The 26,651-nt window shown below is 46.9% G+C and overlaps 3 protein-coding genes and 1 pseudogene across 3 annotated transcripts; 2 read left to right on the plus strand and 2 right to left on the minus strand.

The window, feature by feature from the left end:
• Window positions 1–11,267: 11,267 nt before the first annotated feature.
• LOC541991 (glutathione transferase 6) lies at window positions 11,268–14,849 on the minus strand. The gene is made up of 2 exons (NM_001153314.1): window positions 14,344–14,849; window positions 11,268–12,244 (listed from the first exon to the last, which is right to left on the minus strand). The coding sequence occupies exons 1-2, from the start codon at window positions 14,665–14,667 to the stop codon at window positions 11,900–11,902; spliced, it is 669 nt and encodes a 222-aa protein (NP_001146786.1). The 5' UTR covers window positions 14,668–14,849; the 3' UTR covers window positions 11,268–11,899.
• A 551-nt stretch (window positions 14,850–15,400) lies between these two features.
• LOC109940828 (uncharacterized) lies at window positions 15,401–19,048 on the plus strand (annotated as a pseudogene).
• On the plus strand, window positions 18,834–21,873 carry LOC100279535 (glycolate oxidase 1). The gene is made up of 9 exons (NM_001152533.2): window positions 18,834–19,221; window positions 19,747–19,871; window positions 20,085–20,131; window positions 20,216–20,293; window positions 20,447–20,571; window positions 20,698–20,764; window positions 20,874–21,006; window positions 21,092–21,297; window positions 21,446–21,873. The coding sequence occupies exons 1-9, from the start codon at window positions 19,082–19,084 to the stop codon at window positions 21,632–21,634; spliced, it is 1,110 nt and encodes a 369-aa protein (NP_001146005.2). The 5' UTR covers window positions 18,834–19,081; the 3' UTR covers window positions 21,635–21,873.
• Window positions 21,874–22,016: 143 nt separating this feature from the next.
• On the minus strand, window positions 22,017–24,719 carry LOC103631948 (Protein TIFY 5A). Its single transcript, NM_001350875.1, has 2 exons — window positions 24,336–24,719; window positions 22,017–22,593 (listed from the first exon to the last, which is right to left on the minus strand). The coding sequence occupies exons 1-2, from the start codon at window positions 24,624–24,626 to the stop codon at window positions 22,246–22,248; spliced, it is 639 nt and encodes a 212-aa protein (NP_001337804.1). The 5' UTR covers window positions 24,627–24,719; the 3' UTR covers window positions 22,017–22,245.
• Between the last annotated feature and the right edge of the window lie 1,932 nt (window positions 24,720–26,651).

Consider the following 26,651-nt stretch of genomic DNA (forward strand, 5'->3'; position numbering starts at 1 on the left):
TTCTCACTAGGCTTTTGGTGCTTGCAATGCTCTAGCAATGTGCTAGAATAAATGTGGAGTGCAAGACATTGAATATGGTGGGTGGAAGGGGTATAAATAGCCCTCACCCACCAACTATCCGTTACAGGCATCTCACTGCGCACTGGCGCACCGGACAGTCCGGTGCGCCACCGGTGCGCCAACGGTCATTTCCAACGGCTAGTTCTGACAGTTAGCCGTTGGAGTCATGGCACACCGGACAGTGAACAGTCACTGTCCGATGCACACCGGATAGTGAACAGTCACTGTCCGATGCACACCGGACAGTCCGGTGCACTGTCCGATGCGCCACTATAATTCAACTCTGAAAACTGCGTTCTCGGGTTTCTGCGTGGGAAAGACTCTTCCCAGGGCTAGCCTGGCCCCACCTGGCAGAGGGTGCACCGGACAGTCCGGTGCACACCTAACAGTCCGGTGCTTGAAAGGGAAATGTGCCCTTGGGCCATTTCTAAGTATTTTGGTGATTGAGTGCCAACACAAGTGCTTAAATGTAAATCTATGCCCATGGATGGACAAGTTGCAAATCAAAAGAAAAGGTATGTTTCTAAGCCTTAATACATTGGTTTTGTGTACTAATATACTTGTCTAAGTGTTAGAAACAGAAAGAAGAGAAGAGTTGGCTGTGTACAGCCAAAAGGCTGTTTCGGTCTGGGGCACCGGACTGTCCGGTGGTGCACCGGACAGTGTCCGGTGCGCCAGGCTGCCTCGGGCGAAGAGGCCGCTCTCGGGAATTTGCCGACGGCGTACGGCTAAAATTCACCGGACTGTCCGGTGTGCACCGGACTGTCCGGTGAGCCAACGTCGGCCGGGCCAACGGTCGGCCGCGGAATCTGCGCGCGACACGTGGCCGAGCCAACGGTCGGAAGGGGGCACCGGACTGTCCGGTGTGCACCGGACATGTCCGGTGCGCCAACGGCTCCCGGATCTGCAACGTCGACTGCGCTGTTTAAGGAAGGAAATCGGGCACCGGACAGTGTCCGGTGTGCACCGGACTGTCCGGTGCACCCGACGACAGAAGGCAAGGATGGCCTTCCAGATTTGTTCTCAACGGCTCCTAGCTACCTTGGGGCTATAAAAGAGACCCCTAGGCGCATGGAGGAACACCACCAAGCATTCCTACAACATTCCTAAGCACCAAGACATAGATCTCGCGCATTCGTTTCATTGTGATAGCATATAGAGCTCTTGTGGAGTTGTGAACTCTTTGAGTTGTGTTGCGAGCTCTTGTTGCTACTTGTGTGCGTGTTGTTGCTCTGATCTTTTGAAGTCTTGTGTGCGTTGCTCATTCCCCCCCTTGCTCTGTGTTTCTTTGTGAACTTCAATTGTAAGGGCGAGAGGCTCCAAGTTGTGGAGATTCCTCGCAAACGGGATTGAGAAAAAGCAAGCAAAACATCGTGGTATTCAAGTGGGTCTTTGGACCGCTTGAGAGGGGTTGATTGCAACCCTCGTCCGTTGGGACGCCACAACGTGGAGTAGGCAAGCATTGGTCTTGGCCGAACCACGGAATAATCCACTGTGTCATCTCTGTGATTGATCTCTTGTGGTATTGTGTTGTTGAGACTCCTTTATAGCCACTTGGCAATTATTGTGCTAACACTTAACAAGTTTTTGTGGCTATAAGTTTAAGTTTTATAGGATCACCTATTCACCCCCCCTCTAGGTGCTCTCAATTGGTATCAGAGCCGTTCTCTTCAAGAAAGGGACTAACCGCCCGAAGAGATGGATCCTAAGGGGAAGGGAATCGTGATCAACGATAAGGAGAAGGAGTCCTTCGTCAACGAGCCCAAAGATGACAAGCCTACCGACTCCGGCTCGGGCCATAGACGGAAGGAAGGGAAGAAGAAGAAGACAAGGCGCATCAAGGAGATCGTCTACTACGACGACAGCGACGAATCTTCCTCTTCCCAAAAGGACAACGACGACAACGACTATGACAAACAAAAGACGGTTAACTCAAACTTTTCTTTTGATTATTCGCGCATTCCGCATAGCTCAAATGCTCATTTGCTCCCCATTCCACTTGGCAAGCCTCCTCACTTTGATGGATAGGACTACGGATTTTGGAGTCACAAAATGCGTACTCACCTATTTTCTCTCTATCCAAGCATTTGGGAGATTGTGGAAAGTGGAATGAAATTTGATAGCTCGGATAGCCCTTCGTTTATTAATGAACAGATCCATAAAAATGCACAAGCTACTACTGTGTTGCTAGCCTCTTTGTGCAGGGACGAGTATCACAAGGTGAGCGGCTTGGACAATGCCAAGCAGATTTGGGACACCCTCAAGATCTCTCATGAGGGGAATGATGTCACCTTACTCACCAAGATGGAGTTGGTGGAGGGCGAGCTCGGACGATTCGCGATGATAAGGGGCGAGGAGCCGACACAAACATACAACCGGCTCAAGATCCTTATCAACAAAATAAGGAGCTACGGAAGCACGCGATGGATGGATCACGACGTCGTCCGCCTAATGCTAAGGTCATTTACCGTTCTTGATCCTCACTTGGTGAACAATATTCGTGAAAATCCTAGGTACATCAAGATGTCGCCCGAAGAAATTCTTGGAAAATTTGTAAGCGGGCGAATGATGATCAAGGAGGCGAGGTACGTGGACAACGCGTTGAATGGCCCAATCCATGAGCCTCAACCCATTGCTCTCAAGGCAACAAGGAGCAAGGAGGCGCTACCCAGCAAGGTGGCGCAAATTGAGGCGGCCGGTCTTAATGATGAAGAGATGGCCCTCATCATCAAAAGATTCAAGACGGCACTAAAGGGTCGCAAGGGACAGCCGAGCAAGACTAAGACCAAGGGAAAGCGATCATGCTTCAAATGCGGTAAGCTTGGTCATTTTATTGCTAACTGTCCCGACAATGATAGTGACCAGGAACACGGGAGCAAGAGGGAAAAGAAGAAGCATTACAAGAAGGCCAAGGGCGAGGCACATATCGGAAAGGAGTGGGATTCGGATTGCTCCTCCTCCGACTCCGACAATGAAGGACTCGCCGCCACTGCCTTCAACAAGTCATCCCTCTTCCCCAACGAGCGTCACACATGCCTTATGGCAAGGGAGAAGAAGGTATGTAATCAAAACAATGTCACTTATGATTCTTCCAGTGATGATGAGTCTAGTGATGATGAAATAGATTACTCTAGTTTGTTCAAGGGATTGGATAGAACTAAAGTAGATAAAATTAATGAATTGATTGATTCCTTGAATGAAAAAGATAGACTCTTAGAAAAACAAGAGGACCTTTTGTATGAAGAGCATGACAAATTTGTAGAGGCACAAAAATCTTATGCTTTAGAAGTTAAAAGAAATGAAGTGCTTTCTAGTGAACTATCTTCTTGTCATGAAACCATTGCTACTTTAAAGAGTGTTAATGATGACTTAAATGCTAAACTAGAAGTAGCTAGTAAATCTAATTCTTGTGTAGAACATGTTGAGATTTGCACTAGGTGTAAAGATTTCGATGTTGATGCTTGTAGTGATCATTTAGTTTCAATTTCTAAATTAACTGAGGAATTGGCTAGTCTTAATGCCCAACTTAAGACTAGCAAGAATGAATTTGATAAACTAAAATTTGCAAGGGATGCCTACACGATCGGTAGACACCCCTCAATTAAGGATGGCCTTGGCTTCAAAAGAGAAGCCAAGAACTTAACAAGACATAAGGCTCCCATTCCCGCTAAGGAGAAAGGGAAGGCCCCTATGGCTACTAGTGCTAAAAAGAACCATGCCTTTTTGTATCATGATAGGAGACAAACTAGAAATGCTTATAGGAGTTATAATGCGTACGATGATTTTTCTCATGCTATGTTTGCTTCTAGTTCTTCATATGTGCATGATAGAAATGTTGGTAGAAGGGATGTTGTTCATAATATGCCTAGGAGAAATGTTGTTAATATTCCTAGGAAAGTTAATGAGCCTTCTACAATATATCATGATTTGAATGCTTCCTTTGCAATTTGTAGAAAGGATAGAAAGGTAATTGCTAGGAAGTTAGGGGCAAAATGCAAGGGTGATAAAACTTGCATTTGGGTCCCTAAGGAAATTGTGACTAACCTTATAGGACCCAACAAGAGTTGGGTACCTAAAACCCAAGCCTAAATTTGCCTTGCAGGTTTATGCATCCGGGGGTTCAAGCTGGATTATCGACAGCGGATGCACAAACCATATGACGGGGGAGAAGAAGATGTTCACTTCCTACGTCAAGAATAAGGATTCCCAAGATTCAATTATATTCGGTGATGGGAATCAAGGCAAGGTAAAAGGGTTAGGTAAAATTGCAATCTCAAATGAGCACTCAATTTCTAATGTGTTTTAGTTGAGTCTCTGGGATATAATTTACTATCTGTTAGTCAATTATGCAATATGGGATATAACTGTCTATTTACAAATGTAGATGTGTCTGTCTTTAGAAGAAGTGATGGTTCACTAGCTTTTAAGGGTGTATTAGACGGCAAACTTTATTTAGTTGATTTTGCAAAAGAAGAGGCCAGTCTAGATGCATGCTTAATAGCTAAGACTAGCATGGGCTGGCTGTGGCATCGCCGCTTAGCACATGTGGGGATGAAGAACCTTCACAAGCTTCTAAAGGGAGAACACGTGATAGGTTTGACTAACGTTCAATTCGAAAAAGATAGACCTTGTGCAGCTTGTCAAGCAGGTAAACAAGTGGGAGGAGCACATCACAGCAAGAATGTGATGACCACTTCAAGACCTCTGGAGCTGCTGCATATGGACCTCTTCGGACCCGTCGCCTATCTGAGCATAGGAGGAAGTAAGTATGGTCTAGTTATTGTTGATGACTTTTCCCGCTTCACTTGGGTGTTCTTTTTGCAGGATAAGTCTGAAACCCAAGGGACCCTCAAGCGCTTCCTCAGGAGAGCTCAAAATGAGTTTGAGCTCAAGGTGAAGAAGATAAGGAGCGACAACGGGTCCGAGTTCAAGAACCTTCAAGTGGAGGAGTTCCTTGAGGAGGAAGGGATCAAGCACGAGTTCTCCGCTCCCTACACACCACAGCAAAATGGTGTGGTAGAGAGGAAGAACAGGACGCTAATCGATATGGCAAGGACGATGCTTGGAGAATTCAAGACCCCCGAGCGTTTTTGGTCGGAAGCCGTGAACACGGCTTGCCATGCCATCAACAGGGTCTACCTTCACCGCCTCCTCAAGAAGACTTCGTATGAGCTGCTAACCGGTAACAAACCCAATGTATCTTACTTTCGTGTATTTGGGAGCAAGTGCTACATTCTAGTGAAGAAAGGTAGAAATTCTAAGTTTGCTCCCAAAGCAGTAGAAGGGTTTTTATTAGGTTATGACTCAAATACAAAGGCGTATAGAGTCTTCAACAAATCATCGGGTTTGGTTGAACTCTCTAGCGACGTTGTATTTGATGAGACTAATGGCTCTCCAAGAGAGCAAGTTGTTGATCTTGATGATGTAGATGAAGAAAATGTTCCAACGGCCGTTATGCGCACCATGGCGATTGGTGATGTGCGACCACAGGAACACTTGGAGCAAGATCAACCTTCTTCCTCACCCATGGTGCATCCCCCAACCCAAGATGACGAACAGGTACCTCAAGTGGAGGCGCATGATCAAGGGGGAGCACAAGATGATCAAGTAATGGAGGAAGAAGTGCAACCAGCACCTCCAACCCAAGTTCGAGTGATGATTCAAAGGGATCATCCCGTCGACCAAATTCTGGGTGACATTAGCAAGGGAGTAACTACTCGATCTCGATTAGTTAATTTTTGTGAGCATTACTCCTTTGTCTCTTCTATTGAGCCTTTCAGGGTAGAGGAGGCCTTGCTAGATCCGGACTGGGTGTTGGCCATGCAGGAGGAGCTCAACAACTTCAAGAGGAATGAAGTTTGGACACTGGTGCCTCGTCCGAAGCAAAATGTTGTGGGAACCAAGTGGGTGTTCCGCAACAAACAGGACGAGCACGGGGTGGTGACGAGAAACAAGGCTCGACTTGTGGCAAAAGGTTATGCCCAAGTCGCAGGTTGTACCAAATGGATGTGAAGAGCGCTTTCCTCAACGGGCCAATCAAGGAGGAGGTGTACGTGGAGCAACCCCCTGGCTTCGAGGATGAACGGTACCCCGACCATGTGTGTAAGCTCTCTAAGGCGCTCTATGGACTTAAGCAAGCCCCAAGAGCATGGTATGAATGCCTTAGAGACTTTCTAATTGTTAATGCTTTCAAGGTTGGGAAAGCCGATCCAACTCTTTTTACAAAGACATGTGATGGTGATTTGTTTGTGTGCCAAATTTATGTCGATGACATAATATTTGGTTCTACTAACCAAAAGTCTTGTGAAGAGTTTAGCAGGGTGATGACGCAGAAATTCGAGATGTCGATGATGGGCGAGTTGAACTACTTCCTTGGGTTCCAAGTGAAGCAACTCAAGGACGGCACCTTCATCTCCCAAACGAAGTACACGCAAGATCTGCTAAAGCGGTTTGGGATGAAGGACGCCAAGCCCGCAAAGACTCCGATGGGAACCGACGGACACACCGACCTCAACAAAGGAGGTAAGTCCGTTGATCAAAAAGCATACCGGTCCATGATAGGTTATTTGCTTTATTTATGTGCTAGTAGACCGGATATTATGCTTAGCGTATGCATGTGTGCTAGATTTCAATCCGATCCTAAGGAGTGTCACTTAGTGGCGGTGAAGCGAATTCTGAGATATTTAGTTGCTACGCCTTGCTTTGGGCTCTGGTATCCAAAGGGGTCTACCTTTGACTTGGTTGGATACTCAGATTCCGACTATGCTGGATGTAAGGTCGATAGGAAGAGTACATCGGGGACGTGCCAATTCTTAGGAAGGTCCCTGGTGTCGTGGAACTCTAAGAAACAAACTTTCGTTGCCCTATCCACCGCTGAGGCCGAGTACGTTGCCGCAGGACAGTGTTGCACGCAACTACTTTGGATGAGGCAAACCCTCCGGGACTTTGGCTACAATCTGAGCAAAGTCCCACTCCTATGTGATAATGAGAGTGCTATCCGCATGGCGGAAAATCCTGTTGAGCACAGCCGCACAAAGCACATAGACATCCGGCATCACTTTTTGAGAGACCACCAGCAAAAGGGAGATATCGAAGTGTTTCATGTTAGCACCGAGAACCAGCTAGCCGATATCTTTACCAAGCCTCTAGATGAGAAGACCTTTTGCAGGCTGCGTAGTGAGCTAAATGTCTTAGATTCACGGAACTTGGATTGAATTGTAGCATACATGTGTTTATGCCTTTGATCATGTTCACTCTGCATTTTGTTGCTTATTGTGGTGCTCAAGTTGTACAAACACTCCCTGGACCTCACAAGTCCGTTGCAAAGTGATGCACATGTTTAGGGGGAGATGTGTTACAACTTGACACTTTGAGACTAATCATATGCTTGAGTTTGCTTGATTTAGTCTCGAAGGAGAATTGAAAGGGAAAAGGTGGACTTGGACCATGAAAGACTTCCACTGCACTCCGATGAGAGGGTAACTTATTCCAAGTTCATCTCATGAACTCATATTGCCATTTGCTCGTAATTGAAGATTTTGGTGAGGCAATGGGGTTAAGAGGGCCAAGATTGATCCCGTTTTGGTGCTTGATGCCAAAGGGGGAGAAAATAAAGGCCAAAGCAATAAATGGATCAGCTACCACTTGAGAGATTTGAAAATAGTAGAGTAGAGCTTTTGGTTTGTCAAAACTCTTTTAGTCTCTTTTGTCAAAAGTTGGCTTCTTGTGGGGAGAAGTAGTGATTATGGGAAAAAGGGGGAGTTTTTGAAATCTTTGATCAATCTCTTTTGGAATGACTCTCTTTATGCTTCAACATGTGTGTTTGACTTAGAGATAGAGATTTGAGTTTGATTTGCAAAAACAAACCAAGTGGTGGCAAAGGATGATCCATATATGCCAAATTGAATCAAAATGAATTTGAGTTTTATTTGAAGTGATTTTGCACTTGTTCTAGTTGCTTTATGTTGTGTTGGCATAAATCACCAAAAAGGGGGAGATTGAAAGGGAAATGTGCCCTTGGGCCATTTCTAAGTATTTTGGTGATTGAGTGCCAACACAAGTGCTTAAATGTAAATCTATGCCCATGGATGGACAAGTTGCAAATCAAAAGAAAAGGTATGTTTCTAAGACTTAATACATTGGTTTTGTGTACTAATATACTTGTCTAAGTGTTAGAAACAGAAAGAAGAGAAGAGTTGGCTGTGTACAGCCAAAAGGCTGTTTCGGTCTGGGGCACCGGACTGTCCGGTGGTGCACCGGACAGTGTCCGGTGCGCCAGGCTGCCTCGGGCGAAGAGGCCGCTCTCGGGAATTTGCCGACGGCGTATGACTAAAATTCACTGGACTGTCCGGTGTGCACCGGACTGTCCGGTGAGCCAACGTCGGCCGGGCCAACGGTCGGCCGCGGAATCTGCGCGCGACACGTGGCCGAGCCAACGGTCGGAAGGGGGCACCGGACTGTCCGGTGTGCACCGGACATGTCCGGTGCGCCAACGGCTCCCGGATCTGCAACGTCGACTGCGCTGTTTAAGGAAGGAAATCGGGCACCGGACAGTGTCCGGTGTGCACCGGACTGTCCGGTGCACCCGACGACAGAATGCAAGGATGGCCTTCCAGATTTGTTCTCAACGGCTCCTAGCTGCCTTGGGGCTATAAAAGAGACCCCTAGGCGCATGGAGGAACACCACCAAGCATTCCTACAACATTCCTAAGCACCAAGACATAGATCTCGCGCATTCGTTTCATTGTGATAGCATATAGAGCTCTTGTGGAGTTGTGAACTCTTTGAGTTGTGTTGCGAGCTCTTGTTGCTACTTGTGTGCGTGTTGTTGCTCTGATCTTTTGAAGTCTTGTGTGCGTTGCTCATTCCCCCCCTTGCTCTGTGTTTCTTTGTGAACTTCAATTGTAAGGGCGAGAGGCTCCAAGTTGTGGAGATTCCTCGCAAACGGGATTGAGAAAAAGCAAGCAAAACATCGTGGTATTCAAGTGGGTCTTTGGACCGCTTGAGAGGGGTTGATTGCAACCCTCGTCCGTTGGGACGCCACAACGTGGAGTAGGCAAGCGTTGGTCTTGGCCGAACCACGGAATAATCCACTGTGTCATCTCTGTGATTGATCTCTTGTGGTATTGTGTTGTTGAGACTCCTTTATAGCCACTTGGCAATTATTGTGCTAACACTTAACAAGTTTTTGTGGCTATAAGTTTAAGTTTTATAGGATCACCTATTCACCCCCCCCCCCTCTAGGTGCTCTCAGTGCCCCAGGGCCAGAAACCATAACTCTTGTTTTTCAGCTGATTTTCAAATCGGTTTTCGTTCTAACTTGTGAGTGAGTTCTAGAGTGACACCTAGAACTGTATGTGAGTGTGATTGTGCACCAACACTACACTAGAACTCTCTTGGTCAAACTACTCATCGACAACCCCTTTTTATAGTACGGCTAAAAGAGAATAAAAGACCTAACTAAATCACGAGTGTCCACATCTCCCTGACACTCGGACTCCGTAGTCCTTCACCTTTTGTTTCGTCGTTTTAGCCGTCGCTTCGAGTTCTTATCTCCGGGATTGTTTTCACCGTTGTAGTACTTCTACCCGTCATGCGACCTAACTTACCATTTGTCTCTGCAAAACACACGTTAGTCACATATAACATTACGTTGTCATTAATCACTAAAACCAACCAAGGGCCTAGATGCTTTCAAAGGCTATGTTGGGTGTGTCCTCTACAGCTGGTCATCAGTGATCGGATTGGGCTAAATCCAACTATCTATCTCCTTAAACGGACCCTTGATTGGGAGGGCCTACGCTAACCTCGGTTGGAGCCCCAGGCACACGGCGTTATAAATATAGGACTAAGGGGTCGCAGTAAGAACTAACGCTAGTACCTCGCCCCAAAACCCTAGCCCCCAGAGGCCCCCATCGCCTAGGCGTCGGAGTGTCTGGAAACACGACAACTTACAGCGGCTCGGATCCCGATGTCTGCTGCTTCTCTGCAGGACAACAGTACGAAGATAGCAACAACAACAATAAGGTGTGTTTCCCCATTCCTCTCAATAGATCAGATCTACTCGTCATCGAGGTTTTACTTTCAGTTACAGATTGGTATTCTAGGGACTTAGAAATCGATCCTAGGCAGTATAGATTCTATAATAGGCTAAGCATATTATGACTATACTAGCACCACTGGTTACGCTACATGAAAATGTCACGAAGGAGATGAGATTTTCCTCGTGTTCCTTCCTTTTCTGTCAGAACTCAGCGCTGGATGCTCTTTTTTTTTTTATTATAGAAACAAAAAATGTTCTAGACTTTCCAAGTCTCCTACATTAAATTGATAATTAACTAAAAAACGATCATAGAATAAAAAACAAACATCCTCAAGAGGAACCCCGGCCCTTAATAATCAAGCACTCTCTAATTTAGTATTGGACCTCAATCCATATCATGTGAAGATCTCTATGGCCACTACCGCTAATGCTCGACACATTGTAAGGACTAAGGACCTCCAGTTGATTTTCTTTTTTCTACAATAATCTATAGAATCTAAACCAGTATGTCCCCTGAAAAGAACCAACATAATTGAAGGTATTGGTTTAAAAGAAAAGACTCCATCATTACGACAAAGTCAAATATACCAAAATATTGCCGCCACCCAGTCTTTTCCTATGTGTGGTTTTCTTGTAATGCAAAGTTAATGATTCTCCAAATATTTCTAGCAATATAGCAATCAAAGAAAATGTGCTAGATAGTCTCATTTTGATTACAAAAGCTGCATTTCGTACTACCTTTTCACCCGTGTTTAACTATATTATCATTAGTGAGAATAACGCCCCTCCCTAAATACCACATGAAGCTTTTAATTTTGAGAGAGAGAGAGAGTTTTAGTTTCCAAAGCAGCTTATTTCTATTTGATGGAGGGGTGTTTATTAGAAGGAAGTGCATTGATCGAATAGAGAAAATTCCATCTTTATGGCACCTCTAGGAATGTCATTCGATTATCGTAAAGAAATAGTTGCCAATAGATTTGATAAATTCCAGAACTCGATCTGTTTTACTCCAACAATAGCTCGATGAAATGATAGATTAGATATGTTTTCATTCATAACCTCTCTGGCTAAAGCATTTTTTCACACACGATATTAAAAAGGTTCAGGAAATAATCCTTATGACCCGTTCGTTTGTTTAGGATTGGATCAGAATTTATTCCAACTTATCAAAAATTATATAAATTAAATAAACAATCCGATCATAAACCGTTTCAGACCTCAAATCCATGCAAAACGAACAGGGCCTTAAAGGGTCATGAACTCATGATCCATCTGTCCTCCCAAAACCCGATTGTCCTTAACGCGCCGAATACTCTTGTTGGCCATTCGCAGCATCCAAGGTAGTTCGGAGCAAAATGTTACCGCGCGCGCGCACATTAAGCTCACCGCGGTCTCCTCGACGGCACAACAAATAAGAAAACCAAGGAATTTCTAGAGATTCTTACACCAAGCGACAGGAACGATCCAATAATCGTCAACTAAAAAATGCAGAAACTTTTAGCTAAAGCCTCTGCAACTTTATTGCTGGCGAGCCGAAGAGCTCAAGAGCCGCTAGGTAGGGGGCAGGGGCAAGGGCAAGGGCAAGGGCAACGCAGAGGCAGAGCTACCCCAGAGGCCCAGACGCTGAAAACCTGAAACCTTACACTGACGCAACCAGGCAAAGAGCAGCTACAACCAACCAGACACATCACACATCAACTGCGCTATGCAACGCTAGCATGGGCATAGAGCTGATCGAGCAGATCAAAGCACCAGCATGGCCTGCCGCCTGCATAGCAGCACACGCAGTGCTTCCGATCACTTGGCCCCGAACTTGCTCTGGAGGAACTGGACGAACTCGAGCACCTTGGCAGGGTCGGACAGCGCCTTGGCCACGCTCTCCCGCTCCCTGCAACGCGCCGCCCAGGCCACGATCCTGGGGCAGTGCTCCTGGATGCTGAACCCGCCCAGCTTCTCGTAGGCGAGGAACCAGGACGTGAAGGGCACCAGAGCCACGTCCACGAAGCCGAGGGCGCCGCCGCCGAAGAAGGGCTTGTCGGCGAGCTCCCCCTCCAGGGTCTCCAGGACCTCCACCAGGTCCTTCTTCGCCTGCTCCCGCGCCTCGCCCTCGAACTTCCACAGCCGAGTCTGGCTGTCATAGATCTGACGACGATAACCAACGTAAAGATTATTTTACTGTGGCTGTCGACCAGAATTACTGTAGAAGGAGATGTCTTTTTGCTTTGGAGGAGGATGTCTCACAAATCCTTACAGTAAAGTAATTAATGTGGCAGATAAATGGTCCTGACTTTGTTTAGTCCAGCTTATGAATTATCATAATCTAGGTATCTAGGTTATATAATTTATCTAATAATATGTTGTTTGTTTATCTCTCTACTTATGCCCTATTTGAGAGGGCTCCGGCTCCTCTGAAAACGGCTCCGGCTCTAACTCCTTTAAAAGAGTAGCTCTTCCGTAGAAGACTGTGTCTTTTACAAATCGTTTGGCAAAACGGCTCCTCATGTATTTTTTGATTTGGTGTATCGATTTGAACCTTTTGAGGCTAATCAAAAAATTATAGATCAATGGTTTGAGTTGTCCTAAAGCTAAACTGAAACCGAAATAATAGGAACTGAGCGGAACTGAAACTGAGACAACAGTGACAACGTCAAACTATTGCAGCACCAAACTTTTGCAGAGGGAGGGCGTCAAACTATTGCAGGATTCATCAAACAAAAAGACAGCTTCACATAAGTGGTGAAATGAAAATAATGCAACCAAACTGCAACCTTCACCAAACCATTGATCTAGAACTGCTACTTAACTACTTAGCAGGTTAAGTAGCAGGATCTTTTTTTTAAACTACTTAGCAGGTTAAGTAGCAGGATTTTTTTTTTGCTTCATTCAGGCTTTCTTCAGGCGTCAAACTATTACCAAACTGAAACCAAACTACGAACTCGTGGAAGAGAAACGACCGTGGATTGTGGAGTGCGACAAGAAAGACTCGTAGGCCAGAAAAGCACGATGGCGGATGGCCCAAACTGCGCAGTTTCGCGCTCGTATGCGGAGCGGAGCCGTGCACAGCCAAAATTTTGGGCTCTAGAGCCATTTTTTGGCGCTGCGTTCAGAAGGGCTGTGGCAAGGAGCTGAAGCCGGAGCCGTCCGGGAGCCCTCCTAAACGAGGCTTTATTTAAGCTAGATTATATAATTTATAGGATAAACAAATAGAGCCTCACTCCAAAAAATACGACGGTGACGCTTGCAAGCACCGATGTGCTAATAAATAATTGGACCTAAGTAGAGATAGCAATGGCCCCATCCACGATTCCTCAGGAAATTCCTTCATCATGGGATAGAGATGTAAACCGGAAATTTCTCCCCTTCGACGGATAAACGGGAACGAGAAAGCATTCCTCATCCCTATTCTCCACGAAGACCCGTTAAACTGGCATATAACGATATTTTCGTGTACTAGTTAATGATAAAAATAAATAATTATCTTACCAAGAGATCACTTATCGTACAAATGTGTTCATTTTGTACACATAGTGATTTCTTATATCTACAATATATATAAGTGACAATGTTTTGTATTGATAATAAATATAATTTAAGTGAGAATGAGGATCACACTGTTGGAGATTTATTCTTATGGAGAACGGAGATGGTGAATAAATGTCTCTCGTAAGCATTCGTAGGGATCTTCGCCAAAAAAAAAATTCGTGGCGCACTTACACTCGTAGTAAAGCAGCGATCTTTCGCACAGGATATATGTTTATTGTTCCGAAACATTGCTGAAGTGGCAAGGCACCTATAGTTGTTGCACCAATTTTCCAACTAACTAGCACTAGTGTACCTAATAAAAGTTAGAAAGGTGACTGCTTTACAGCTTATTTTGTCATATTCCTAAATTTAAATCATTTCCAAGCAATTGTGGGCCTGGTGGTCCATTTTAGTCCTTAAATTTTATGTATATATTCAAATGTATGTATGCTAATAAATCTCTCTATATATAACACATATATATACTAAATATTGTATTGTATGAATATATTAAAATGCTAAAACGGTTAATATTTTAGGACGGAATAATTATTTAGTAATGGATCTAACGATGGATTTACCACCCTAGTTAGATTTTCGATCGATAGAAACCGAAGCAAGAATCTTTTTTTTTTTGTGAGAAAATCATCTTACAAGACAACTGAAAGGAGACAAGAGACATGCATGCGTATAGAAACCGACAAGCAGGAAGCAGTCACCTTCTTGTCGATGTAATCGGCCCAGAAACGCGCCTGCGCGCGGGCGTAGGGGTCGTCCTTGGGGAGGAGCGGCGCGACGTCCGGCCAGGCCTCGTCGATGTACTGGAGGATGACGAGCGACTCGCAGACGGGCCTGCCGGCGTGGAGCAGGACGGGGATCTTCTTGTGGATGGGGTTGGAGCGGAGGAGCAGCTCGCCCTTGTCCAGGAGGTCCTGCTCGCGGTACTCGTAGGCCACGCCCTTCTCCGCCAGCGCGATCCGGCAGCGCTGCCCGAAGGGGCTCACCCAGAAGTCCAGCAGCACGACCTCCGCCGCCGCCGCCATTGCCACCAGCTGCTCGGTCGATCGGCCTCGAAGCGACGTGGCTGGTAGGGCGAAGGCGTTGGAAATGCCGAAATGGATTAGAGGGTTTGGTTGATCCTTTTCGCCTGAAGTGAAGAGGGAGATTTATGGAGGCAGGCGATCGTGCCGAGGGTTTGTTCGGCCGGCCACCTGTGGTCATCAGTGACGACAGCTACTTTGGTTTTTGGTATACTACAGTCTCGACCGAGAAGGGTCCTTTATTTTGATCTCGTTACCTACTGCGACCACTTTTGTGAAGGGTATTATTCTGATTTGAATACCCAAACTTATTAGACATTTTTGGACCAAATTTAGTCAAATTCTGTGCACATTCTGGGCTCAAAATTTAGTATCAGTTACACAGCAGACAGCACTTCACTAATGAACTACTTTCTCAAGAATAAATATGAGAGCATACCATTTGATTATAATGGTAAGGGCAAGGTAAAGGGACTTGAAAAGATTCCAATGTCTAGTAGCATGAGTATATACAATCCGGGGCGTCTGTTGGACACTACATGTGTAGCTGTGTTAGCATCATGCACAGTCCCGGGCTATCTGGCCCCAGCAATTCGAAGAGTGGCACTGTGGCGGCACACCCTCTACGGTGCGTCCTGCCACGGTCTTTGTGGCAACATGGACAATACTCACCATGGTCTGTCATGTCTCGGGTCGTCCACTCTGTATGCCACTATGTCTAACCGTCTGGTCATCCATGACGTACGATACAACTTCCCAGGTCTCCTGTGGTGGTAGATCCAACGACGAGAACCATAACGCGAAATCCAAACTGGGTGGAAGCATGCAGACGGATTGTGAAGCAGAGGATGGAGGGAACGGGGCGTGTGCGTGCAACCAGATCGGGAGGGAAGGTTGGAGGGGACAGGGCGGGGGCGTGTTGTTGGATCGCCAGCAGATGGAGTGGTGGCGAGAAAGAAGCTAACCGGTGAAATTTCCCGTGAAGAGCGCAATCCCCTGTTTGTTTCAGCTTTTTGCAGCTTCTGGCCACTAAAAGCTGTTGCGGACTGTCAAACGCTCAGCTTTTCAGCCAGCTTCTATACAATTCGTTTGGGCAAAAACCATTCAAAATCAACGTAAACACATAATCGGTTGAGTCATTGCAATAGTAGGAATCCGTCACAGCCAGATTATCTTCCTCCGCACGTAATCCTAATGATACTCAGATTCTCTATACAGCTAGATTCTCCTCACAGCCAGATTTTCAGAAAAGTTGGTCAGAAAAAAGCTCAACCAAATATGCTATTATTTATCGCGTCGACCAGGCCAAGGCCAGACTCAACAGGCCTGGTGGAGGAGGAGGGAAGAGAGAGGAGGAGGACAGGATAGCCATGTCAAGTTCGTCGCCACTTCCCCTCCCCTGTCTCATGTAGCCCTAGATCCTCATTGTGCGCACAGTTTCTCGATAGGAGTACTCGAGTCGGCTTGAAACCTAGCGCTCACCAAGATTTCGAGTGATTGGTACCTTGGGAGGTCGCAGGGACCCGATTTCTCATGCAACCTGAGAGGGGGCGTCGGTCGGGCTCCTTTTTACCCCTCTCCCCCATGGTGGAGGGGTGATGTTCAGTAGCGAATTCAGCTCGTGTTCATTACACAACCTAAAAGCTCCAATCAAATGAAAGTCCAGGCATAGCATCTCCAACGAGGAGCTCTATTTCCCTAAAAATGTTTAGGGCTTCAATTAAAATTTTCACTCCAACCGTTAAGGCTTAAATAATCATAGGAAATAAATCACGTTATTAGGAAAATATATAGTTGAAGATTAAGAGAAAACGAGATAGAGCTCCCATACATGGGGTACTATATTTAGGACATGTGAGACCGAGCTCTATAATTATTTAGTGATTTTTCTCGAGAAAAGAAGTTGACGACCCGTAGACCTTCCACCTCCACACGACATTGCTCCGTCAGGCTTTCGCCCATTGCGGAAAATTCCTCATGATTGCCTCATGTAGGAGTCTGGCCCATGTTCCAGTCCAAGTGTGGCTGATCATCCTTTCGTACCAGCTACTGATCATCATAAAATAGGGTCATTGTTGGAGGATGTTTTTAATGGTCTCGAGCCTTATATTTTAAAACAAGGTCATGTTTAGAGCCTCTTTTGGCTATGCTCTTATAGGAGTTATTTGCTCCTGTGTATTGCATGGCGGTCAAGAATATTTTAGCCGCTGTGTGTGCATGCTTTGCTTTGCTACTGAATCAATGGCTTGGGAGTAGGCAGTACATCAGCTATGCCCGTTAGTTAGTTAGTTATTGGAATTGTTCTTGACATAACCCTTGATTTCACCGATAGGAATGGATTTTGATGCTATTAACTTGTACTTTAAATGCGGTTCACCACCAAAGCCTTGGGAGCGTTCTCGAGCTGAAGGAGCATCTGGTCCTGCAACTTTGAAGTCCCCGTTTACTTCAAAAAAACTTTGAAGTCCCCATCTGGTGGAAGCACCAGCGAAGTTGTTGAAGCTTCTGTACCGCTAAACCTGGCAAAAATGTTACTGCGACGAAGAGGAATGTCTCTTCCAATGTAAACAACACTTCTTCGAGGCTTATGCCACAACGGTCGTCTTGGCAGCAGCCGGGCTTTGGAAACACCTATGGAGGTATTCAGTGTTTTCAAAGTCACATATTTGGTGACTGTGGTTACTATCTCCAGCAGCTTACTTATACTATACCTATACTCAAACTTCATTTTTCAAATAGTACAGTCTACGTTGCAGAGAACAATACAAAACATTATTTTTTGAGTAAACTATGAGTAGACCGCTGCAGGCGGTCTTAGGAACACAATTTCAATCTCATCAGACTGACATTCATAATTTGCCTTTTGGGTGCAGGATATCGTGGATCCAACATGTACAGTTCGTACGGTGGATTCGGCAACGCTTACTCGAGTTACGGGGGAGATTATGGTGATGGGATGTATCATGTATGGAGGAGACATGGGAGGTTATGGTGGTTACGGCATGGGCGGAATGGGTGGCATGGGTCCATACGCTAATCAGGATCCAAGGTGTTGTTTGGTTCAAGAAATGTAACGCAAAGGGTAATGGTAATGGTTTACATTCGATTACTGTCGGTAACAAGTTTGAATAGTCCGGTATCAATTTTTAGTATAGTATCTGATTACGGTGGGACTAAAACGAACATGATTTAACGTTATCACTTACCCATTACGTTACAAATATCTGAACCAAACGGTACCCAAATTCGATTGGCCCTTCTGCATCGTATCCCCGTCAGTCCTTCGTACTAGCGTGGTAAGATACTTTTGAACAATCTTGAAGATACAGCACTTGAAGAATGCCCATTCGCCTGGGGTTTTGCGGTGCCATTACATTTACAAAATGTACAATCACAGCACCTTTTTACTTCATGGCTCTGATCCGTGTGCTATCATACTGGCTGTAATGTATTCACTATTTCTTTTAGTTGGAGTATTTGTTTTCATCCTTGCAATATGCAACAGTAATTAAGCCACATCATTATTCTTACATAGCAAGAACCTGCCAATTCTTTTTTTTATTCAAGTCATGCTTAATCTTAACACCTTAAGCTGGCATGAATGCCTGCAGATGCACCGGTGTTGTCAAGTTCTTTGGGCGGATCTCATTCCTTGTCGAACACAACACTCAAGCATCATATTTCTTCATGACAGCAAAATGCTGCAGGTAGTTTTTATTTTTGCTTACATGTCTTCTCTGCTGCCAGTATCCCTATCAAATAGGGCACTCATATCCGTACTGAAATTGTTGCCATCGTGGTGCTGGCCGTGGCCAGCTCTTCTTCGGCAGGTTGCAGCAGCCACACCACAGACAACAGCTATCAGAGCCGATCAGGTTTGCGACGTATGTACCTGCCTGTGCCCAATCATTTTGACCCAAAGGTGACGTGCTGCCACGTATGGATACCAACCGGCGGGCGTGAAAACGTTCTGAAAAAGAGAGATAAATTCCTGAAAACCGGGGAGCATTCTGAGTGGCAAGGCAAAGAGACAAGCCTACCGATAATAAGAATTCGGTTTCAGAATTATCCCTTGGTTTCCTTTGGACGGCGACGTGGACGTGGTGCAGAAGCGGATGAGGAAGCAGTGTAGGAGAGCCACCCTCGCTTCCCACCTCCAGTGTCTCATCCGTTCCGACGACAAACACCTCCCTTTCCCTGCGCTCCCGTCTTCCTTCCAGAGCTGCCTTGTCTGCACATGCAGAAGCGCCAAGAGCGAGCGCCTCATCTCTTTATATTGCTCTCACACCCTCCGTTTCTCGCTCCCACCCACTGCCACTGTACTTGTGTTGTGTTAGTGCTGTGCTGCGAGAAGAAGGAGAAGCAGAGGAAGAGCAGGTGCTGAGAAGCCTGCCGGCGCGCGTTACGACAAGCATATATGGGGGAGATCACCAATGTCATGGAGTACCAGGCCATCGCCAAGCAGAAGCTTCCGAAGATGGCCTACGACTACTACGCGTCCGGCGCCGAGGACGAGTGGACGCTGCAGGAGAACAGGGAGGCCTTCTCCAGGATCTTGTGAGCTCTCTCTCTCTCTCCACATCTCCTCCTTCATTCGCTTTGCTATACTGGCTTCTTATTCTTCAGCTGGTGTAGGAGCAGCGGTTGATGAGATAAGGCAACTAGGCCAGTTAGTAAACCACCATCAGTAGTTCTGTTCATTGATCAGAGGCTCTGCTTCTAGTACTCTTTCAGGGTTTCAGTTCCTGTAAAGTTCTGCTGCTCATCTATTCAGGGAGACTGGAGTTCTTTTGCACAAAAAACATGTGGTTCATACTGTCAGCTTCAAAACAAACCGCGCAGCAGGTTTCTGACGACAATTCGCTAGCTGTGTTATATGACTCATCAAGTCCATCCAATAAGCTAGCCTGAGTTTTCGCAGCCGGTTTTCTTCATGCTATCTGCACTTTGGGATTTCTTCATTTCTTGTATTCATGTACTGAAAGCCTGATCTGCGGCGCTTCCTTCGTTCGAATGCACTCTGCTTCAGAGCCGCGCAGCTGCTCACCTGATTCTTCATCTTTTTTTCCCTCCTTTGCTAAGGTTCCGTCCGCGCATACTGATCGACGTGTCCAAGATCGACATGACCACCACCGTGCTGGGGTTCAAGATCTCCATGCCCATCATGGTCGCCCCCACTGCTATGCAGAAGATGGCTCACCCAGATGGTACGCCGCTGCAAGGATTTTGGTTTTTGTTTCGGTCTCTGGTTTGGTTTCATTGACGGCTGTATGCTCCACACAACAGCATAACATGTTCTCTAGAAAAAAACAAAACATGTTTAGTAGTAACTGAGAAGCTTCACCTTCCAACGATCTTTGTGAATTCTTGTCTGCACCTTCTTTTTGAGCTGAAACCATGCATGGTTACCCTGCCTTCAGGGGAGAACGCCACTGCGCGCGCGGCGGCTGCGGCAGGCACCATAATGGTCTGCAGATGTCCCTCCCAGCTCCCCGATTCCAGTGGTTAAAAACAACTGAACTTAACCTTGATGGCCTGTTCTTTTTTTCAGACACTGTCGTCCTGGGCAACTTCAAGCGTCGAGGAGGTTGCCTCGACCGGGCCAGGGATCCGCTTCTTCCAGCTATACGTAAATGCACTGGCACCTTCACTACCACTCCTGCTGCTACACAGCATGAGTATATATCTAGCTAGCTCTTCCTTCACCAGCTTATTATTAGCTTGTCAATGGCCGTGCATGCGTGCACGCACGTCGTTGCCATGAATGTTTTTTTGTATATAGGTCTACAAGGACAGGAAGGTGGTGGAGCAGCTGGTGAGGCGAGCTGAAAGGGCTGGGTTCAAGGCCATCGCGCTCACCGTCGACACGCCGCGCCTTGGCCGCAGGGAAGCTGACATCAAGAACAGGTGAGATGGGCTGGGCCTGGGTTGTGGCTTCACACAATAACAGCATTTGCTTGATTTGCTTTGTCATAACAGCTAGCTCCATGGAAGCAAGCTGATCGTATTCGTACGTGGCTGCTGTTGCTGCAGATTTGTCCTGCCACCACACCTGACGCTCAAGAACTTCGAAGGTCTGGACCTCGGCAAAATGGACCAGGTGATGTATAGCGAGCTCAAGTTTCAGTGCAGTACATCATATGGAGCTTTGTGCACTCTCTGTCTCTGATACGGAGCTTAATGTGTGCGCGCCGATCGAGCATGGGCAGGCTGCTGATTCAGGGCTGGCTTCCTATGTCGCCGGCCAAGTCGACCGCACCCTGAGCTGGAAAGACGTCAAGTGGTTGCAGACCATCACCACGCTGCCGATCCTCGTCAAGGGAGTGCTCACCGCTGAAGACAGTAAGCTCGCCCGGCCTCTGCTTGTCTACGCACGGTCGGTGTGAAGTGTGGACGTGCTAATGCATTTGCATCTATCTCATCGCAGCGAGGCTTGCGGTGGCGAACGGCGCGGCGGGGATCATCGTGTCGAACCACGGCGCGCGGCAGCTGGACTACGTGCCGGCGACCATCAGCGCGCTGGAGGAGGTCGTGAAGGCCGCCCGGGGCCAGCTCCCCGTGTTCGTCGACGGCGGCGTCCGCCGCGGCACCGACGTCTTCAAGGCGCTCGCGCTCGGCGCCGCCGGCGTATTCGTAAGCTACCTACCTACCCTGCTACCCAGCGCTGATACAACCACCGCACAGACGTCTAATAACGTCTTCATTATTCGTCTTCCTGGCCTGCCGTCGTCGGACTGGCTGACGTACGTACGTACGTACCGGTGGACTACGGTGGTTGCAGGTCGGGAGGCCGGTGGTGTTCTCCCTGGCGGCGGCGGGCGAGGCCGGCGTGTCCAACGTCCTGCGCATGCTGCGGGACGAGTTCGAGCTCACCATGGCGCTCAGCGGCTGCACCTCCCTCGCCGAAATCACCCGCAAGCACATCATCACCGAGTCCGACAAGCTCAGCGCCATCCCGTCGCGCTTGTAGATGAGGCAAAATCAATCGCCTGCTACGCCTACGCCTACGCTACGCCGCCGGTCGATCGGGGATACTCAGCTCGTGCATGGATGCATGCATGCGTGCTCGACGACGATCATGATACCATATATAATCTAGGACTGCGCATATATATATATTTTGTTCCAGAAATGATCGATCACGTACTGTACTGTAAAATCTTATAGATTATTACACGCATGGTGTGTGCTGCATCTTCATTAGTTGTTAATAATGGCGCACATGGTGATCTCTCTGTATTTGAATATTTGATCACAAAGTATTTGTTTCAAATTTTTATGTGTGCCCCTATCTCTGTGGAGAACAACAAAACAACATTTTTTTTTGCTTGCCATCAGAAAAAACGAAACAGAACAACAGGCAGCATCAGAACCCAATCAAATTCCAATCTCGTCGAAAACAAACAAACAAACCACGTCTTCCTCTTACGTTGGGAAAAAAAAGAGATAAACTACGTATATATACTGTGAGCGATGCCCCTCAAGTCAGGCGATGAGGCACTAATAACAGGTACTAGTAGTATTTTATCTAGCTAGCAAGCAGAGGACGACGTCAGCAAGGCCGGGCGGTCTGTTAGTGCCTCATCGCCTGACAGCCTGAGCCTGGCGTCCGCCGGCGTAGGGCGGGGCGGCGGCGGCGGCCGTCCGGGCCTTGCGCTTCTGCAGGAACAGCTGCAGCGACCGCTTCATGGACAGCCCGGCGTCCGCCGCCTGGTCGATGTCGACCGCCGGTCCCACGAGGCCTCTGCCTCGCGCGCACCGCCGCGCCAGCGCCACGGCGCTAGTCGTAGTGCTGCTGCTGCTGCTGTCGCCGTCCTGCTGCCGGCCGTCGCCGCCGTCTACCCGCGTCAGCTGCTGCTGCTGCCGCCGCCGCCGTCCCCGGTGGTCCGCCAGGGTCTCCTCGCTCGCCATGGATATGATCGCCCTTGCCTGAATGATGCGCCAGGACGGCCGGCCGTGAAACCGTACACACCGATCAGTAACTTGAAGCAGTGATTACACGTGTTCAATTTAATTAACTATTGACCCGACAAGAGAGTAAACAGGAGACAATGAACAACATATAATTTCATGATCCAACTTAGAACAGATTCAATAGTTTACATAAACAAGTTAGTATTGATAAACACTCGAGTTTGTAACTTTGTATTCAAACCGATATATTTCAGATTTTTATTGGACATCCACGGGTAAAAACCGAAATCAAGAAACTGAGCCCGATAGGGAACCTGAAATGAAAGCCGTGAGTGGGAAATCGAACTCGAATCCAAAGTCCAAACCCATTGGACCCAAGAACCGAGGAGGATCAGACTCGAAAACTTCCATCTATCTCTACATGCGAGTTGGTCACTCGTCTTTCTTTGTGTTTGCGCGTGTGGACCGTGGAGGTAGTAGACGTACAGATGGAGACGAGACGAAGACAATTTGTGGAGGAGGCCAAGTCCCTGCCTAAACCCCAAAACACATTTGGCGCAGCACGTGCGAAATTGTTTTGTGAGGATTTTCAACTGTGACCGAGCCTGCAACGATTGAGACCTCGATCGGAGTCAAAGACTCAAAAGTCACCAGCTTAGGCGACAGACGGCTCTGTCTGTGCGCCGGGGCTAAAATTCTCTTCACCTACGTAGCGCGGTTGCTCGCATTTTTACGAAGGTAGACATATATTTTATATACAAATGCATGCTCAAAGCTATGTACTGCATCCGTCCTTAAGTAAAATTAGTTAGATTTTATACGATATTTGATGTATATGTTTTATATATGTCTAAATTTATCACCAACCATTTAAATATATGCATCCGTCCTTAATTAAACTAGTTTCTGAGTCTTCTCTAGGTAAAACCAGTTTCTAAGAAACTATATGTATCTAACCACCTTCTTCTATTTTTTTCTACTAAAATCCTGTTTTTAGAAACCAGATCTAGAAACCAACTTCTAAAAAAACCAGGGTGCATCTAAATACAGCCTAACAATATGTGGGTTGGCCTGAACACTAGTTTTTAGGAGATTGAAGTCACCCTTTTTCTTTGAACATGTCATCTTTTTTTCCCTCGTATTCTTTTGGGGGGCGTTTGTACTAATTTCTAGTGGTTGGAACAAATCATTATTTTTTTAATTTTTATACCAATATAATATAACATGCATGATAATGATCTAGTATATGCATGCATATAAGCCGGTGAAAAAAATATCAGTACGTGGTGACTGAAAATGACAGGACCAAAATAGGTTGTACACCTATTTAGTATTTAGTAGTAGCTATTTTTTTATTTTGGAATAAGGTTTGACTGTAGGGGGTATTTCTTTTTTCTTGTTCATATTATAATGGAAAAGAGAGGAACGTACAAATCCACAGGAGTTTCAGGGGGAGGGGGGGGACTATTACAACGTTTGTACCTAGCTATTAGCTAATCGATCAAAGGCAAATCGCAGATGAAATGTGTGTATGAAAATCGGCTGTTTTTTTTTCTTCTTCTTGTTCTATTCTTACAAAACCAGCCTAGAGTCCTAGTCTCCTAGACTCAAAGGTGGTCGGCCAATGCAACGCTAGGGAGAGCGAGCATCGCAGGCGAGTTCGTTGTTGCAGAACTATTGGACACGCAGATGGAATCCTCATCATCGCCAACTGATCCATCCATGCGGAGTAATTAACTAAGAAGATGAGAGTTTACCTGGATCTCGGTGACGTCGGCGGCGCACACCCGGCCGTTGTAGAAGATGGTCATGTTCCTCCTCGCCTCCGCCGGCGGCGGCAGCGGCGGCGGAGGAAGAGCAGCCGCAGTCGCGGCACCGTCGTCCGCCCCCGTCCTGAGGCGCAGGCTGAGCTCAACGCCTCCTCCGCCGCCGCCGCCGTTGCTCAAACCACTACTCTCCTCGTCGTCGCCACCGCCACCGCGCCACCGCCGCTCCTGCGCCGCCGCTCCGGCGACGCCACCGTCGTCGACGTCCCTTCGGCCGTCCATAGACCGGCCACTAGCAGCTCTCTAGATGCAGCCAACAGACACAACACAGGGCAGGCAGCCTTCAGCTCGTCTGTCGTCTCCTTCCTCTGCTCTGTCCCCCACCCCTCCCCGCGCGCGCGTTTAAGTACTCCTTTCCTCCGTTCCCCCCTGCTCTCGACCCGACTGGGTCACCGGCAACCGTTTTCTTTTTTGTCACGGCTCGCACGTGGAGAAAACGCGCGCGCGCGCGGCCCGAGTGAGACGGCGCGGCGCGGGATCGAGGACGAGGAGGGCTGCCCCTGCCTGGCTGGCTGTCGTGTCGTGGCCGACTAGAGCGTTGCGGCCTTGCGGGCGCCCCCCTCTCCTTTTTTTTTTTGGGTCTTTCTTTCTCTCCCGCCTCTCCTTTTTCCCGTTCATTTCAACGTGCTCCAGCGGCTGGTTTCTGCGTTTTCCATGCCTCCCTCCACCACGCACGCAGCGGGCTAATCCGAACCAAAGACCACCAGACGCCGCTCCCGCTAATTACGAACGTGCGCGTCTTCCTCTCGTCGCAATGAACTCGCCCTCCTCACCTTTTTTTTTCTACTTTCTTTCTTTCTTTTTGCTGTACCCTCGATGGGCGGTTTGCGCGGCTGGTTGGAACGTAATTACAGGTGCATGCAAAGATAACTGAACGTGCGCTGGGAGCAACGCACCAAGAGCTGGTCGGCTGACTCTAGAACAACACAATGCAGGCTCTTTTTCTCTTTTAGACGGTCTCCAGTAACGTCTTTTATATTTATCATAATATAGTCTATTTTAAAGATTTTATTTTCTATATCTTCTTCCTTTCAAATAACATCATCTAAATCACGTCATCTATCTTTACTACTACTTAAGACTACAGTGTAGGCGTTCACGGTGCACGGTTCTGCCCCCTTCCCCACACCCCGACATCCTCCCCCTCTGCTCCGCTCTCCATCGCGTCATCCTCACCCTCCCAGCTGTGATCCCCGTCACTCGCAATCCCCAGAGGGGACACGCCGGCGCCGAAGCTAGCGGGGGCAGAGCTCTTTTAGACGGTCTCCAATAACGTCTTCTATATTTATCATAATATAATTTATTTTAAAAGATTTTATTATCTATATCTTTTTTCTCTCAAATAACGTCCTCTAAATCACGTCATCTATTACCAATTAAATATATTAAATATATTAGAGACATTTTTTATTTTAAATTTTTTGTACATACGTATTTGTCATACACTACGCTAAAATGTATTGTACATATTCCAGAAGTTGAAAAATTATACCATCAGCCCTCAACAAGTCAATAATCTACAAAAAAAAAGAAAATCTCTTATAAATTAAAGCAAATTAGTTGGTTCCAATTACGTCCACCGGAAACTCTTTGGAGGAGGGGGCTTGCATTGGCTTTCTTCTTCGGTGTCGTAGTCTTCTTTCGGGGCATGATAGGTGTTGTTGTTACATAGCTACACTTTTGCTTCTTCGACACAGGATGAGCTAGATATATATCACCACCACTACAGTAAATCACAAAACTTTCGGAGATAAGTTATGTTCGACGGCATCGTTTTATTTCCGACGGTATCTGGTCGTCGGACACAAGAGGTCGGAAATAGCAGTATGTCCGACGGTCACAACCACCCGTCGAACATAATGCATGTCAACCGTTTTAACGGTCGCAGGTGAGGCCCACATCCCTTATGTCCGACGGCTGACGCCAGGCCGTTGGACATAAGTACTTGTTATCTCCGACGGTTTATGTTAAGCCGTCGGACATAACAGGCTCTTATGTCCGACGGCTGACGCCAGGCCGTCGGACATAACAAATTTCAGAAATTGCACAAAATTCTGTTTTTTTATTTCTGATATTTACAAAAAACACAGATTGCATACACATATACACAGAGTTCATATACAACCACATATTCACAATCACAAATACATTCATATAAGTATACACATTCACAAATTTAACATCACCTCAAATTCACAAACATATAGTTTCAAATAGTTGCAACAAGTCTTTTACATCAACATATAG

This window comes from Zea mays, chromosome 7, assembly GCF_902167145.1.
Source record: "Zea mays cultivar B73 chromosome 7, Zm-B73-REFERENCE-NAM-5.0, whole genome shotgun sequence".
NCBI classification, from domain to species: Eukaryota; Viridiplantae; Streptophyta; class Magnoliopsida; order Poales; family Poaceae; genus Zea; species Zea mays.